General features: G+C 41.8%; 1 protein-coding gene across 2 annotated transcripts; it reads left to right on the forward strand.

Moving 5' to 3' along the window:
- Positions 1-411: 411 nt before the first annotated feature.
- LOC123997100 (transcription factor MafA-like) lies at positions 412-17,393 on the forward strand. Of its 2 annotated transcripts, none has more exons than XM_046301136.1 (5): positions 412-556; positions 13,003-13,813; positions 13,979-14,269; positions 15,296-15,514; positions 15,611-17,393. In XM_046301136.1, exons 2-5 carry the CDS (start codon positions 13,217-13,219, stop codon positions 15,755-15,757), a joined length of 1,254 nt encoding a protein of 417 aa, XP_046157092.1. In that variant the 5' UTR covers positions 412-556; positions 13,003-13,216; the 3' UTR covers positions 15,758-17,393. The 2 variants fall into 2 exon arrangements, with proteins under 2 accessions (XP_046157092.1, XP_046157091.1); XM_046301135.1 differs by lacking the exon at positions 412-556 and adding an exon at positions 10,920-11,154.
- The last annotated feature ends 95 nt before the right edge of the window (positions 17,394-17,488 follow it).

Raw genomic sequence — 17,488 nt, forward strand, 5'->3', positions numbered from 1 at the left:
AGACTAGGTAGGGCTAGAATGTTCTAAATGGTTCAGGCTCTCCCATAGTTCTAGGAGTATACCATCAAATCATATATTGTGGTGGGCAGGGCAGGTCCTTGTCGTTCTGCCGCCATAGGCGAAACCAAAAAATGCACCCCCTGCAAAACTAGAACAGTCCCAGTTAGCAGAATAACGTTGGAAAATACATATTTTCCAGAAGTTTAAATCAAGTTCATTTTCGGCTCTGAATTAAAGTTGGAAACACTCATTATCTGGATTTTCAAAATACATATTTTACAGACGTTGAAAATATGTAGTTTCCCAGATGTTGAAATCAGGCACATTTTTGGTTCTGAATGAAAGTTGAAAAAAAGTCATTTAAAGATGTTTTAAAGTGTAACCTTTATAATTGGTTCAATTTCGTCTGGACTGGACAAAAAACCATGTCTGTGCATGTGGAAATCAAGGCCAGTCTGGAACTACACCAAAAAAAGACGTCCAAAAGGCTTCGGCTTTGGTCAGTGCTTACTGAGGTGTTGCCTGAAATTACATTTTATGAATGCTCATCTATGTGGTAAGTGTTCCATTTGTAAAACACCGAAAAACGATGTCCAAAAGACGTCGGCTCGTGCTTTCTGGGGTGTAGCCTACCATGTAGACCCGCAATGGAAATGTATGAATGCCAATCGCTGTTGTAGGCTCACCGTTTGTAAAACAGGCCATTACACTGACTTTATTAGTCCTGATTCCAGTGACTAATCAATTTGGCAATTTACGCTCTGAATATCAGTTACCTAACTTTATCGGGAGTTATCGCGAGCCCATTTGCAATGTGTTTACACAGCGGGAAATGCAGAAGTATTTGGTTTTATTTGGGGGGGAGGGCAGAATTATGTGAGGTTTTATGTGTTGTTGGAGGTGCGTCTTGGTCAGTTTAGCTCAGAAAACGCCCGCTCACAATCCTGTCTAATGAGCAAATGAGCACCGTGGTGGTGGGTGTTGTTTTCTGAAATTCCACGCACTCAGTATGACACAGTCTTTCTGAGTTGGTTTCATAAGTAACTTCTGTTTTTGTGCTCCACTTTGGAGTTGGTTTGACAGCCCATAGAAAGATGGTATTCAATTATCTGACTCTGAAGATGAACTCAGTGCTGTTGAGACACTTCATTTATTTTTATAATCTGTGCCAATTCACTTGTATGGATATTTTTTAAAGGTTAAAATAAGCTAAATGATCTGGCAAAGACGTTAGAAAATTTATGTGGTAAAAAAAGTATAATTTTTATTTATTTATTATCACTCAATATAAGATATTTAGGTATGCTTAGATTTCACTTTTTGCAGTGTTGGCACTTGGCTTGTTATTAAAGAGCTTTGGGTTTGAACAAAAAGGCAACCTAGTTCAGGTTCAAGTTCCTCATTAATAATTTCTGACAGTGTAGTGTCTGTCACCGCTAAGTGTTAGTCAATAATAATAAGAAACATGTCAATGAAAAGGTTTAAACTGGTTCCCTGGCTAACAGTTTATGAAAGCTCTGGGATTATATGAGAGATGCAGTTTAATGTAATTATAACCATGTCTGCTAAAGGTCAGGAGTGAGCTGTTCACCCCGTTGTCATGGGAACTGTCACACTAATGACAGGCATGACTGCCTTTAGGGCTACATCAGAGCCCAAACAGCAGCCTCTTTTAGATCTACCCACGGCTTACTGTAACTTCCACTGTGTTGTTACTCCAAGAGGGCCTCAGGGATTCCTTGTGTTTGGTGGTAGTGTAGCTGGGTATTACATCCAAACAATTGCAGAGAAGACTTGGGTTTGAAAAACCCTCCCCAATTCTATCATGTATTAATTATGTTTAATGAGCACAATTGTTAGATGCTCCACCTGAAACTGAAAAAATCACCTCCTCATGCCCAGTTGTGTACCATCACCCGGCTTCTAGCAAATTACACTTTGTACCAATGTTGTTTTTTTCATAATAGGGCTCTATACACCCATAGTAAAGAGAAATGGCAGCCTGTGACTGATGTGTGTGATTAATTGTGATCAATAATTTACAGTAGACATTATAGTGTGTGTCTGAGTGCCGCCCGTGCCCCCGCTGTGTGCCCCCGCTGTGTGCCCCCGCTGTATGCCCCCGCTGTATGCCCCCGCTGTATGCCCCCGCTGTGTGCCCCCGCTGTATGCCCCCGCTGTGTGCCCCCGCTGTGTGCCCCCGCTGTATGCCCCCGCTGTATGCCCCCCTGTGTGCCCCCGCTGTGTGCCCCCGCTGTGTGCCCCCGCTGTATGCCCCCGCTGTGTCGGAGTCTGACAGGTCACACATGTGTTGACTCACTCCACACAGAGCTGATGCCTTCTCAGCTGAAAAGACTACCGGTAACCACAATCATTATCAGGCTTTAAATACTGCTTTTACAATTCTCTGCAATTACTATTGAGTTCCTGTCCCTCTGTGTATATACAGTATTACCTTCAACCCCACATGTAGTGCCAAGCATTTAAAATGACCTTTGCTATCTTTTAAAACTTTTTCTCAATCGATTTGTCAAAACTGTGCGTTGAGTGTTGTAGAGTATTATGTGATTGTCTTAAAGGTATTTTAGAGATTGAAATATAGCTATACAGAATTAACAAAACTATCTCCCTAGCATTGCATTACAAGACAATAATGTATGTATTAAATTTGATTTTGAGTGTTGAAAGGCTCTACAGAGTAGCATGAATATAGACTAGTGGAAGAGTGATGGGAGGGAAATATAAATGATGAAGGGAAGGGTGGAGAGATAGAGGGAGGGAGTAGGAATAGTGAGGGGAGAGAATTAACAGATTTAGTGTCATCTCTCAGTCTGGGACAGGATCCAATTTATCGACCACCTTAATCCCTTCATCCTTTTCTTCCTCCTCGTCTCTGTCTGTCTGTCTGTCTGTCTGTCTGTCTGTCTGTCTGTCTGTCTGTCTGTCTGTCTGTCTGTCTGTCTGTCTGTCTGTCTGTCTGTCTGTCTGTCTGTCTGTCTGTCTGTCTGTCTGTCTGTCTGTCTGTCTGTCTGTCTGTCTGTCTGTCTGTCTGTCTGTCTGTCTGTCTGTCTGTCTGTCTGTCTGTCTGTCTGTCTGTCTGTCTGTCTGTCTGTCTGTCTGTCTGTCTGTCTGTCTGTCTGTCTGTCTGTCTGTCTGTCTGTCTGTCTGTCTGTCTGTCTGTCTGTCTGTCTGTCTGTCTGTCTGTCTGTCTGTCTGTCTGTCTGTCTGTCTGTCTGTCTGTCTGTCTGTCTGTCTGTCTGTCTGTCTTTTCTTTTTGTGTCTGTTTTTTTAGTCATTCATCTATTCAGGTGGAACTAATGGTGATTTAGTGGTACAGCTGTTATATGCAAGTATCCAAATTAAAATGAAGAGTTGTTGCCCTGGCAAAAAGTGGCCAAGGTGAGTTGCAGCACATAATAGCACAGTCTGTGAGGAATACCCGACATGGAACAGGTACGGATATTTGGGAAATAATTGTAGGGAAGTTTTAGAATGAGTGAAGTTAAGAGCCTACACATCTAATAGAAACACGTATTAAAACGTACCGTGATCGTGATTAACATTGGAATGTGGTAAATAACTTAGTACCATTGATCTGTGTGGGGTGTAGACACTTCTGGGGGGAGAGGGGGGGGGGGACTATTGACAGCTTTTGTCTACATTACAGATGGTTTATTAAAGTGCGGGTATCTGTTAATCTGACACCAGTTACAGAAGCAGAATCAGCTCTCTAATCCCTTGACTAGCCTGATAATCCCACTCACAACAATACTCAACAAGTGGACACATACACAGACACACACAAAGACAAACAATATACATACTATACAAACCAATGCCAGACAGCTCAGTTATAGTACTAGTACTAGAACTTGTACTAGTTTTTTTTTCATTGGTAACTCTCAAGCTCATGAAGTGGGGTGAAATAGATTAATCAAATGTGGAATCTACAAGTAATATTGCACTATAGTAGTTTTATAAATTCATGCCAAACAATGACTGTTTTTGAGAGATGATATCAAAACATGCACCATGTCTGTGAGGAAAGGGGAGGGAGGGGTGGGGGAGTGAAGGAGGGAGACTTAAATGGGCTAGATACAGTAGGGTTTAACAGTTGAAGTGGTGGATTAGATCCCTTTTACAATAATAAGGAGATTGACAGACACAGACACACAGGGGATGGAGGGAGGGGGGGAGGAAGGAGGGTGGAGGGAGTGGTGGAGAGAGGGAGGGTGGGTGGGTGGAGGGAGGGAGATAAACGATAAACAACTGTTGCAACAGTGAATAATGGAGATCGATTTGGGGAAATAAATAAATATAAGAAGAGAACAAATTGCAAAAACTAAAGGGTGAAACCATGAATTATTTGTAGTAGAACATCATCTGACTCTTTACCTGACGGTTACTTGTGTTTCTTGTGTGTTTTTACAGTAATGTTTTATTTAATATTGTTGTATTTAATATTGTTATAGGCACAGGATATATAGTAGGAGAGGGATGGATAAAATCAGTCATTTTCATGTCTAAAGCAGAAGAATAGGGGCACGGCGGGCTTTACTGGGTGCATGGGAGGTGAGATAGAGAGTGAAGGAGACAGATCCTGCGAGGGAGGGGGCCCCCTTATGAGGTGAGACGTGTAAGCCTGCTGCTTGTAACAGAGTTAGCCAGGATAAGGACATGTATCTGTGGGATCAGAGGGAGTTAGAGGGAACCTCCAGACCACAGCATCACACCATCTGTCTCAGTCAGTGCCCTGCTCTGTTAGAAAACAGGCCATGTTGCACTTTTAATCCCTTATGTTCAATGTTCCCTCTAATATTTTGCAGCACTGAGCAAACTGAGTGGAATTTTGAAATTTGTGAGAATACCCTTACAGTTTCAGACAGAAGCTAATAGGCTATTGTGGCTATTTGAGCATAATGCAGGCCTACCAACAAAACCAATGGAGCAAATCCCATAACATTTTCACATTGAAATACACTACATGATCAAAAGTATGTTGACACCTGTGAACATCTCATTCCAAATTCATGGGCATTAACATGGAGTTGGTCCCCCCTTTGCTGCTATAACAGCCTCCACTCTTCTGGGAAGGCTTTCCACTAGATGTTGGAACATTGCTGTGGGGACTTGCTTCCATTCAGCCAAAAAAGCATTTGTGAGGTTGGGCACTGATGTTGGGCGATTAGGCCTGGTTTGCAGTCGGCGTTCCAATTCATCCCAAAGGTGTTCAGTGAGGTTGAGGTCAGGGTTCATTGCACATGGTGATCTTAGGCTTGTGTGCAGCTGCTTGGCCATGGAAACCCATTTCATGAAGCTCCCGACGAACAGTTCTTGTGCTGACAGTTCTTGTGCTGATGTTTCTTCCAGAGGCAGTGTGGAACTCGGTAGTGAGTGTTGCAACAGGGAACAGACGATTTTTACGTGCTATGTGCTTCAGCACTCGGCGGTCTCGTTTACACTTCACAATAACAGCACTTACAGTTGACCGGCAACTCTGGCAGGGCAGAAAGTTCACAAACTGACTTGTTGGAAAGGTGGCATCCTATGACGGTGCCACGTTGAAAGTCACTGAGCTCTTCAGTAAGGCCATTCTACTGTCAGTGTTTGTCTATGGAGATTGCATGGCTACATTTTTGTCAGCAACATTTGTGGCTGAAATAGGCAAATCCACGAATTTGAAGGGGTGTCCACATACTTTTGTATATATAGTATAGCTTTTGATTTCTATGCTATAGCCCACAGTATGTGGTGTTCAATGGAGGCCCACATTGCATGAGACTTTTAGAACGTTTTTTACATTATGCTGAGCTTGACATAAAAAAAACATATTTTGTACTTCTGTCTGTAACATCATTGGCCTAGACTGTACATTGCACTGTACTTTGTTTTATGATGCAAGAAACCACTTTACTAAATAAAAGTAATTATTATTACCATATTGAGAATTAGACAAGGTTGGCTACCCCTCTGCCTGTTGGCTTCTTTGCATATTCAAGCCTGTCTCAAAATACAACACTACCTCTTAACATAAGCTTTTTACCTGATTGGCTTTTCAAATAAATGTGGTCTACACATTTTGTGCTCCTGTAGGAAGCAGTAACTCCCTATTGTTGACCTATACTTATATATAACAGGGCTAATAACTTGCTAACTAGCAAAGAATATCAACAACTGTGCACATGCTGATCTGGACTGATCTGAAAAGCGCATTCACTCGGGGCTCATGGGCTACCCTGACCAATAGAATTCTACTCCATTGCTCTCTGGCTCTGCCTACAACAAAATCACAGACTCAATCTTGCAAAGTTAGATTTGTTTTGGTTTGTTGCATTGAAAAGAGCCTGATATAATGTTCATTCGATCGCAGAAAAAGTGTTTATTTGTATAGTGCAAAGTAATAGGGCGAACTCAGTAAAGTTCCATCTCTTGCGTCTCTGTGTGTCCTGACATTTCTTTTGTGTGGCAGTCTTGGAGGAGGTGCACGGCCGCATACCCGCGCAGCTTAGAGGGACATTGCTCAGGTCCCTCTCCTCCATTCCCCTCTTTCTCTACTATCCTTTTGACACTTTGACCCAGGACAGGAGCTGTTTTAAGGTATTAGGGTAGACAAACCGGGGTGACTGTGGGGTCAGCGCTGTGCTGAGGGGTTGGGCGTCACTGGCTCCGTGGCTAATCATTGCCCTAGGCCAAAGCCCTCTGCTCAACACCATGACACAAGGAGCTGTGAAACTGTTATTACACATATTACACTAATCAAAAATGCATATGCCAAATAGAGTGATTATTACAGTAACACGTGTGGATAACCGCTAGGAAGACAGACTGATCCATTTTTTAATGCCACAGTAGTCTCTAAAAAAAATGCTGCTAGTATTATTTCAGAGAGGTGATGCAAGTATTACTGTTCAGGAGCAAGTGCTCAGAACAAGGGATATTACAAAGGAGAGAAAGATACATGTAGGTTGGATATGGACTGAAACTGAGTGAGCTTTGGGGATTGTGATTTGTGGTATCATACAGTATGTGAGGTGTCTGAGTTATGTTGATGATTATATGAAAATAGTGTTTGAGATGTGGCTCCTGAATGATGAGAGGTGAGGTGAGGAGGGATGTTGGAGCTGTTGTGTACGCTAGGGGTGGTAATGTATTTGGCATGAAGTATGAGGTAAGTTCCTCTATATCTCCCTCTCTCTCTCTTTGTCCCTCGGACCCAGTTGGTTTAAACGTTAAGCTTTCCCCCGGAAACATGACAGGAGATAGTGATATGGAGGTAGAGGAAAGGGGGGTAATTGTTTTTGCAGTTCTAGAAACAGTAGGATGGTCTCTGGTGGCTGTACCTCTGTCTGCTTGACTGTGTTGTTCTTATACCCCAAGGCCGAATATCTGATTGATAAATAGACAACATAATTACATGTTTTGTGTTGGACAGAGTTAAATAACATGGCCTAGATTAAAATAAATGTCTGTGCGTCTTTTTTTGTATGTGTGGTTGTCTGTGTGTGCGTGCCTGTCTCGGTATGTTATTGGTTTTGTTTACCCTCCAGATCAGATTTGGGCAGACAATATTAACTCACTGATTCCTTAACGAGACGTTATTAAGACACAAAGAGACTCCGGATTAACGAGTTTAGCTTTTGAGGATCATTAAAAAGTGCTTGTTATGCTTTTCTCAGCTTGATGAATTTCAAAGGGGTGAAAAAACAGAGATTATACTGTTTCTAAAGGCTAACTCCAAGAGACAACAGGGTGTGAGGGGAAATGGGGTCTGGGATTTTGGGGGACAGGCAAAGAACAGAGACATTAACCATGGCCAGATATTTTAATATCTCTTGCCAGTGCCTGTAGCAATTTTGAGTTTATTATTTAATATGGAAAGTCAAATAATGATTTGAAGTGAATTGGCGCTATTTTGCTTGATTCATTTGCCCCACAAAATAGCTTTCTAGTCCATTCCCCAGATATCAGATACAAAATAAGAAAGTTAAATTTTAAATGAGAATGACTCACTTAAATGACAATGTAGCGCTTCGAAACATTATCATGCATTTATCTTCTTGATTTCTGTCATTACATCATTGTTGCGCATTTGTTTTTTCTAGGTCTTCATAGTGTTTCAGTAGCAGTAAGTGGGAAAGGGGAAAGTGTGATACCTACAGTGCCTTAGGAAGGTATTCATACCCCTTGACTTATTCCACATTTTGTTGTGTTACAACCTGAATTTAAAATTGATTAAATATATTTTTTTATCTCACCCATCTACCCACAATACCCCAAAATGACAAAGTGAAAACATGTTAGACATTTTTGCCAAATTAAATACAGAAATATCTATTTTCGATACATATTCACACCCCTGAGTCAATACATGTTAGAATCCCATTTGAAAGTGATTACAGCTGTGAGTATTTCTGCATAAGTGTCTAAGAGTGTTGCATGCCTGGATTGTATAATATTTGCACATTATTCATTAAAAAAATATTCTGTCAAGGCTGTTCAAAGGAGAGGACCAAAGTGTAGCATGGTGAGCGTACATTTTCTTTATTTGAATCAAAATGATGCCAAACACTACAAAAACAAACTGTGACGCTCAAAAGCAAAGTGCTCTAAACAGAGACAACCTCCCACAAACACAGGTGGGAAAAAGGGTACCTAAGTATGGTTCCCAATCAGAGACAACGATAGACAGCTGCCCCTGATTGAGAACCATACCCGGCCAACCACAAAGAAATAGAAAACATAGAACACAAAACATAGAATTCCCACCCCAACTCACGCCCTGACCAAACCAAAATAGAGACATAAAAAGGATCTCTAAGGTCAGGGCGTGACATCCTCAAGCTCTGTCAAGTTGGTTGTTGATTGCTAGACAGAGATTTTCAAGACGATTAACGTCAAAACTGTAAATAGGCTGCTCAGGAACATTCAATGTCATTTAGTTGTAAGGGTTTTCATCCTCTTCTGAGGAAGAGTAGTCAAGATCGGACCAATGCGCAGCGTGGTATGTGTCCATGTTAATATTTAATAGATCAACTGTACACTGAACAACAAAACAACAAAGAGATTGAACGAAACAGTCCTGTAAGGTGCAAACACACAAAACAGAAAACAACTACCCACAAATCAAGTGGGAAAAACAGGCTACCTAAGTATGATTCTCAATCAGAGACAATGATTGACAGCTGCCTCTGATTGAGAAGCATACCAGGCCAAACAAATAAAAAACCAAAACTAGAACAACACATAGAATGCCCACCCCAACTCACGCCCTGACCAACCTAAACAAGAAACATAACAAAGGAACTAAGGTCAGGACGTGACATTAGTAAGCAACTCCAGTGTATAGTTGGCCTTTTGTTTTAGGTTATTGTCCTGCTGAACGGTGAATATGTCCCCCAGTGTCTGTAGGAAAGTAAACTGAACCAGGTTTTCCTCTTTGATTTTGCCCATGCTTAGCTCCATCCGTTTCTTTTAATCCTAAAAACACTCCCTAGTCCATGCCGGTGACAAGCATTCCCATAACATGATGCAGCCACTACTATGCTTGAAAATATGAAGAGTGGTACTCAGTGATGTGTTGTTGGATTTGCCCCAAACACGCTTTGTATTCAGGACAAAGTTAATTTCTTTGCCACATTTTTTGCAGTTTATTATTATTCTGCACAGGCTTCCTTCTTTTCACTCTGTCATTTAGGAGTAATTACAATGTTGTTGATCCATCCTCAGTTTTCTCCTATCACAGCCACTAAACTCTGTAACTGTTTTAAAGTCAACATTGGCATCATGGTGAAATCCCTTAGCGGTTTCCTCCCTCTCAGGCAACTGAGTTAGTAATTAATAACTTCACCATACTCATAAGGATATTCAATGTCTGCTTTGTTTTACCCATCAACCACTAGGTTCCCTTCTTTGCGAGGCATTGGTAAAACCTCCCTGGTCATTGTGGTTGAATCTGTGTTTGAAATTCACTGATCGACTGAGGAACCTTACAGATAATTATATGTGTGTGATACAGAGATGAGATAGTCATTCAAAAATCATGTTCAACACTATTATTTCACACAGAGTGAGTCTTATTATGTGACTTATTATGTTTACTCCTTACCTTATAAAGGCTTGCCATAACAAAGGAGTTGAATAATTATTGACTCAAGACATTTCAGCTTTTCATTTTTTATGGGGTATTGAGTCCAGGCTAGTGACAAAAAAATCACATTTTAAATTCAGGCTTTAACACAAAAAAATGTAAATATTGTATAAATATTTTCTGAAGGCACTGTAGTCAGTTGCCCAACTGGATACATTCAACTGAAATTGGTCTTCTGCATTAAACCCAATGCCTCTGAATCAGTGTCCACTGTGTGGAGGTAGAGAGCCAACAAACCCATCAATCAAGTTTCAATACAACCTTTGTAAAGCACTAAGAAGTCTCTCTTAGTCTTTCTATTACAAGATCACTGTTGATAAGCTGTCAACATGGCTATCTTCATGTGTGTTGCAGTCGCAGTTCACTGTAGCAGCAAATGGGATGCAAGTATATGTCATGAAGCATTGATAAGGTGACATCATGACATGCCCGGATGAGCACGCTGCTTGTGGTGTTACCACCACACGCTTAACATGGTTTATAATATGATCTGACATGTGACTACTGATGGGTTTGCATGTGTGTGTGGAGAGTTTGTTTGGGGGATGGGTGTAAGTGTATGGGTGTATGTTGATGCAAAGAATATTACATTTTAAACAGAGTTAATAGTATTTTTGGCAATGACAAAAAATGTAGGGGCTAGTGGAGTCGGGGGGACAGAATGAGCGAGAGAGAGAAGGGAGAGAGAGAGAGAGAGAGAGAGTGAGTGAGAGAGAGAGAGAGATTTGAACCATGATTGCAGAGAGCCATGGCTCTAGAGAGGGATATTGGGGTGAGAGAGAAGAGGGGAGTGTGATGAAGAGGGAGACAGGGATTTGCAACAGAGAGGAGAGAAAGAGAGGGGGCAGTGACACTCAGTGACAGAGTGTCATATGCACTCACATGTGCACACACCCTCTCTTTCTCTCCTCTCTGTGAACGTGTCGGTAAATCTGTCAGTATTGTCACTTTTGTGGGGGGAAATGGTGAGAGGACATCCAAATCAATCATCCTATCTATGACCTACGGTAAGACCTTTTTTTTCCAACTACACCTCCTCTTCTCCATCCCTCTCATTCCTCTCTCTTTCAGGCCTTTGTCTCTCCTAGTGTCATTCTACTTTTTTTCTCTCTCTTTCCCCATGTCTCTCTGTCTTTCTGTTGGTTCTCTCTCCCCCTACTCTGGGCTGAAGCCAGGTTGAGGCCTCTGTGGCGCCCCACAGTTTTTCCTCTCTGTCATGATCCATAGTGGACATCAGGGGCTACACTTAATGTGTGGAACCAGTAGAACCATCTGTCAGACATGGGTTGTCATTATTATTAATTTTACAGTAAATATGATGATTATCATCAGTATAGTCGGTGCTGATACTGATTAAGTATTTGTTGTTGAAATAGTTTGGGATGTTGTACTACCAATGTTGAGGTTGTTGTTCCAATTTCAAATGTTTTATTTTCAAGAAAAACTATAGTACTATGTTTCCAAATGTGCTCTTGTACATGATCAGACCGATTTTCAGTTTGTTTATGTAATTGTTGTGTGGTAATTAGCCCAAAGTTTAAGTTTCAAAGTGTTCTAACATAAAACAAGAATACTAGAAAGATTGAGCATTTTCTTTGAGTTTAATATCTTTTGACATGTTCAGTAAATGTTGGATAATGTTTTTGAAGTCCATGTTTTTCTGTCATTAATATATATTTATGTAATATTCAGTTAGATTATCTTCTCTGCACAAGTGTTTCTTCATTAAATGACCCTTGAGAAATAAAACAGCAGAGAAAAGTTACAGGTCTTCATTAGGTCACAACCTTAGCTTTGAAACAGTTTTTGAAATTTAGGCTTGGAAATCTATTCTGTTATGGAGATTATGAAAAGTGAATGCTTTTTGAATTACTGAAATATGCTTTGACCTGTTATGTTATCAAATGAATGAATGTCATCCCATTAAGAAAATACTGAAGCTATGAGATGGGTAGAAGTTCTATCCTACTGCATTGTTTACTGATTTGTCCCTGAAATTCAGATAGCTTTGAAATTTCACACAGCAAAAAAAGTTTAGTTGGACTTGATGACCAAATTCACCCCATAGACAATTATTTCAACATCACACCATTCCAGTCATATGATGTCACAGATTGTGTCAAAAAAGTTGACGAAAGTATTTAGGTGTATAATATGGGTATACATATCTCTCTTGTTTGATTATGCCACATCAGACATCAGTCTTTGCTGCATAACAGCATGCTTACTACCGGTATATAACAGGAGTCTGAATTATATAGTACGACAAGAATGCAAGCTGACAAACGTCTATACAAATATATTTGCTATTAGTGAGTTGAGGTCGATGTAGGAATATCCAAATCATGTTTATTTGTGTGTGTGTACATGTGTGTAAATGTGTGTGTGTGTGTGTGTGTCTATGGGGGGCAATGGGGATCGAATGAGGATTAGTCACTTAATACTTCAACATACTAACAGACAGTTGGACACATACTCACACTGGAGAATAACACTACCTCACAAGTGTAAATTCACTTGATTGGGTGCACAGGGTGAGAGTCCTGATTTCTCTACTTTCTAGAAATTTGCACTAATTGTTTTGGATCTAGTTCATTACTTGTACATACTTAGACAAATTGTAAGCCATAGAGAGAGAGGTCTGGTAAAGAGGTTCTTCCGTCTATGGCCAGATTGTTGTTCTTGTGTTGTTTCCCACATCCTGTCCTCTTCTCTCTCCTCTTCTCTGTCCTCATTAGAGATGTTATCTTGACCTCAGTTCCTGTCTACCTAACACATAGAGATGTTGTTTTCATGACTTTACACCAGCTTTGAGAATGATCACCTATGCCATTTTCTCTCTCTCTCTCTGACAGGACCAAGAAGAAACACACACGGACACAGGAAGACTGTTTTCTCCACAGAGGACAGTCACCAGTCAGTCCATTATTGGACACCAGGGCTGTCTGAGTATTGGGAGGCATCAAGCCTGTTGTTGTGTATGGACTGCTGCTGCACTAAAACAGAGAGGTGGATTAACACACAACCCTGACACACGGACAAACTCAGTCTGCTCCCAAAGCCGTGGCCATGTCATCTCCCTCTCTCCCCATGCCCTCCCTCCCCCCCAGTCCACTGGCGATGGAGTACCTCAATGACTTTGACCTCCTTAAGTTTGAGGTGAAGCCTGACACTCCTCCTCTCCCTCCCCCCTGCACATTCCCCAAGTCTAGCCTACCCCACGACCCCTCCAGTTCCCCTGGTCCCTACACCAGTCTCAGCTCTAGCCCATACAACTCCCTGCCCCCCTCTCCAACACTGAGCGATGCCCACCCACCTCCCTCAGCCTCTTCCTCCCTCTCCCCTTCCTCCTCCTCCTCCATCTCCTTCCCTCTGTCCATCTCAAACAGCTACACTTCTGGCATCAGTTCTGGATCTCAGGGGAACGTGGAGGGTAGCCCCTCCCATGGGGGTGCCCAGGGTCCTAACCCTGCCTCTTTGGAGGACCTGATCTGGCTCGCAGCGCTGCAGCAGCAGTTTGGAGGGGAGGCGGGTGTACCTGCTTCCCTGCTGGGAGGCGGGCCAGAGCGGGGAGACAGAGAAAGAGGGTCGGTCGGCAGCTTCCTGGGCTGTGAGGACGCTGTGGAGGCTCTACTGAACTCAGCTGCAGCAGCTGTTAACTCACAGGTATGTAACACTGCCAATATTGTCTGTGGATGTCTGTAAATTATATGTTGTTATTCACTTTTGATAGTGGGTCCGTAATGACATAGATAGACTATAATCAATGTTTCTATTTCTCTTTTTCTCTCTCCCTCTTTCCAATCGTCCACTGTGTATTCTCGCTCTCAGTTCCCAGTGCTTTCCCAGAGTTCCAGCAGTAACCTGGGGGATTCGGGTAGTGACAGTGGAGGTGACATTTCCTGCGCCAATGGGACGGATATGTGTCATCGTCCACTCCTCTACCTCTCCTCTGGCCCTCAATTGCTCCCCAACACCAACCCCTCTTCAGCATCCTACCCACAACCCCAGAGCCCCTCTGACCGACTTCATCACCATCATCCACATCATAATCATCATCACCACCCGCACCACCCCATGCATGGCCATCATCATCATCATCATCATCATCATCACCTCCAAGTAATTAATATGGTCAGGGGGCATGACAGTATGAAACAAAATATAGTAGAATAACCAAGATAAGAGAAACGAGAAGGCTAGCAACAACAGCGCCAGTACTGGATGGAGCAGGAACATATGGGAGAGGGGAGGGAGATGTGATAGAGGGATCATGCTGTAAAGGATTGGGATTAGAACATTAGAACATGATTAAGTGTGCTTGCCGTGTACCTGCTATAAGTATAGAAAACATGCCTCTACTCTGAGATGACAATGAGTTTATCTGTAGACATTCCTTGTTTAAAAATGCATTGTTTGTCCTGCAGGCAAGTACAGAATATTGGAGTAAATGTAATAAAGGGAGCAATAATTCTCCTTTTAATAGATACAAGCAATTGTACTACATCAACATTGATATATGAACTGTGTTAAAGCTAATACTTACTAGGCCACATCAATAACTCCAGGGCTTTGAATTGATTTGATTTTGATTTTCCTCTAGCTGTTCTATGGTTGAAGGAGCTATGTGTGGGGCTGGTAATGCTATTGTGTATGGAATGTTCAGTACTGTTCTATAGCTGCATTCTCCAACCAGGTGTCTGAGAGAATCTCTGTGCAGTATGTGGAGCACAGTGTGAGCTTATGATAATATCTGCTATTATTGCCGTGTATAACCCTGATTACTGTCACTTTCAATCAGTCAGATTATCTGACAGATTATGGACATGTGATACCAAAATGTGCCCCCTGACACACACAGCTAGGCATGCTCTCACATCACGCACAGAACCACACATGCACAACTCAGACACACACACACACACACACACACACACACACACACACACACACACACACACACACACACACACACACACACACACACACACACACACACACACACACACACACACACACACACACACACACACACACACACACACACATTGAAAGTCAGTCAAAATGTTTTAAGTCCTATCTATTCTGTATAACTGTAATTCATGTCAACGTTCGGAAGTAACTATCTCTCCCTGTGTCTGTGTGCAGTGTGGTGGGCTGGATGAGCGTTTCTCAGACGAACAGCTGGTGAGCCTATCAGTGCGGGAGCTGAACAGACACCTGCGTGGCGTCAGTAAGGATGAGGTGGTGCGTCTCAAGCAGAAACGTCGTACGCTAAAGAATCGAGGCTATGCCCAGTCCTGTCGCTACAAACGCTTGCAGCACCGCCACGCACTGGAGTCCGAGAAACACATCCTCACACAACAGGTAGGATACACACACACACACAACAAAAACACACCACTGCCAACAACTACAAAATAAAAGCTCTAATAACTCTCTCCTGTCCGTCTCTCTCCTCAGTTGGAACAGCTGCAGTGTGAGCTATCTCGGGTGCTGAGGGAGAGGGACGCCTACAAGGCTCGCTACGAAAAGCTTGTCAGCACAAACGATGCTCCACCTACCCACGCCAACAACCCCCCCTCACCACCACCTGACTACTTCCTCTGAGGACATACCCAGAGGAGAGGACATAAAAATTGAGGGATGAGAGTGGGGTAAAAGAGCAGGGTAAAAGAGCAGGTCAGCCTAAATAAGGCCAGCACTGGGAAATCAGTCTTTGGGAGGGAGGGAGGGAGGGTTGGGGGTGTGTGTGCGTGTGTGGAGGTTGTCAGGCAGGTAGTGGGGTTAGAACTAGGCCATATATGACTGTGAAATCAACCTGCTGAGCTGGCACTTGACTGTTAACATAGGGTTAGAATTGAGCCCTAGATTGCTTCATAAACCGGACTAATGGTGAAGATTTCAGTTTTGATATCACAGTGACGTTCATAGTAGCACAAAGACTCAATGAAACATCTTCAGGATGCATCCTGCACTGGTCAAATCAGGGCATGGAAGGTCATAGGTCATCCTCAAACTGAACAAACTCCATCGTAGCATTCATCAACCTTAACACTATCAACCTATCTATGCACATTTATTTCAAGCAGAACAAATTAAAAGACGAACTGATATCCAAACAATGTTTGGGTTGAATCCAGCCCCTGACATGCACACTGTGATGGTGTAGGTTGACTGGGCTCATTGGAAACTCAAAGGTCTGAGTAGTGCTGTGGTATTGGATGTGTAGTGGTGTATGATCTTCAAGTGTCCATGGCATGCAGTTGTACTCGCCAGAAAATATTTCACAGTTGCCTACCAAGGTGTTTTTGCTCACCAAGACTTGTTACCCACTATCACATTTCTAAGATGAATAATCATAGAAAAATAACGTACAAGGATACTTTTTCTGATAGAATTCCTGTGGTTGTGCTAAATGAAAAATTGACATAAACACTCATGTATAAAGTAGATACATAAAAAAAGAACAATTAAAACATATCCATACTAAAATAACATACATTTTTGTCATAATGACTATGAAGAATAATTGCAGTGTGATATCTGTGATTTGTGAACGGACCTTCAAGAGACTTCTTCTGTCAACCTGTACTGTAGGATTTCCACAATCAATCAGTTGGCTCTAACATGTGAAACAAGAAACTGTGGTTGCTGCAGTTGTTGTCGTCAAATAGGTCTGTACAAAGAACATCCCCACCCAAAAAGGCAACAGAGGGCTAAATGGACTGTGTTACTATGTTTTGTCTTCAAGCTTTTATAATACAATCTAGGTTGTGCTGAAAACACTTTTGTAAGAGAGCGACAACCTTAATGCAACAAGCACCACAGAGCTGGACACTGTGGATTCTTAAAAAGTGGGGTGAAATGCAAGAAAATGTGGACATTCAAAGACACCTCTCTTAACCAGCTCATGAAATGTTACCAGGGTAGCTACATTAGAGCTAATTGTTTTGGCTAGGTGTAGGTTCATTAATTGATTTATCTGTTTTATTTATTCACTTATTCATTCACAGTATTTATTAATTGTTTATTTATGTACCGATTTATTATTATTTTATTTTACTGGTTTACAATTTAATCTACAAGCTTAGTGTGTACTTTTATTTTCAAGCAGGATAAATCCATATTTTAATTATTTTTTTGATTATTTTCAATTGTATGACTACAATCATTATTGCAATCATGGCTGATGTTCCTACTGTAGTGTGGTTTCCTATGAAATAAAGACAATATTTTTATCATCCTTGGCAGTTTTGTTAATTTTCCAATCTTTTTCTGAATTTCTCTCTTTGTCTCGGTTTCACATGTACTTTAAACACCTAGTAATCTCTCTCTAGC

This window comes from Oncorhynchus gorbuscha, linkage group LG15, assembly GCF_021184085.1.
Source record: "Oncorhynchus gorbuscha isolate QuinsamMale2020 ecotype Even-year linkage group LG15, OgorEven_v1.0, whole genome shotgun sequence".
NCBI classification, from domain to species: Eukaryota; Metazoa; Chordata; class Actinopteri; order Salmoniformes; family Salmonidae; genus Oncorhynchus; species Oncorhynchus gorbuscha.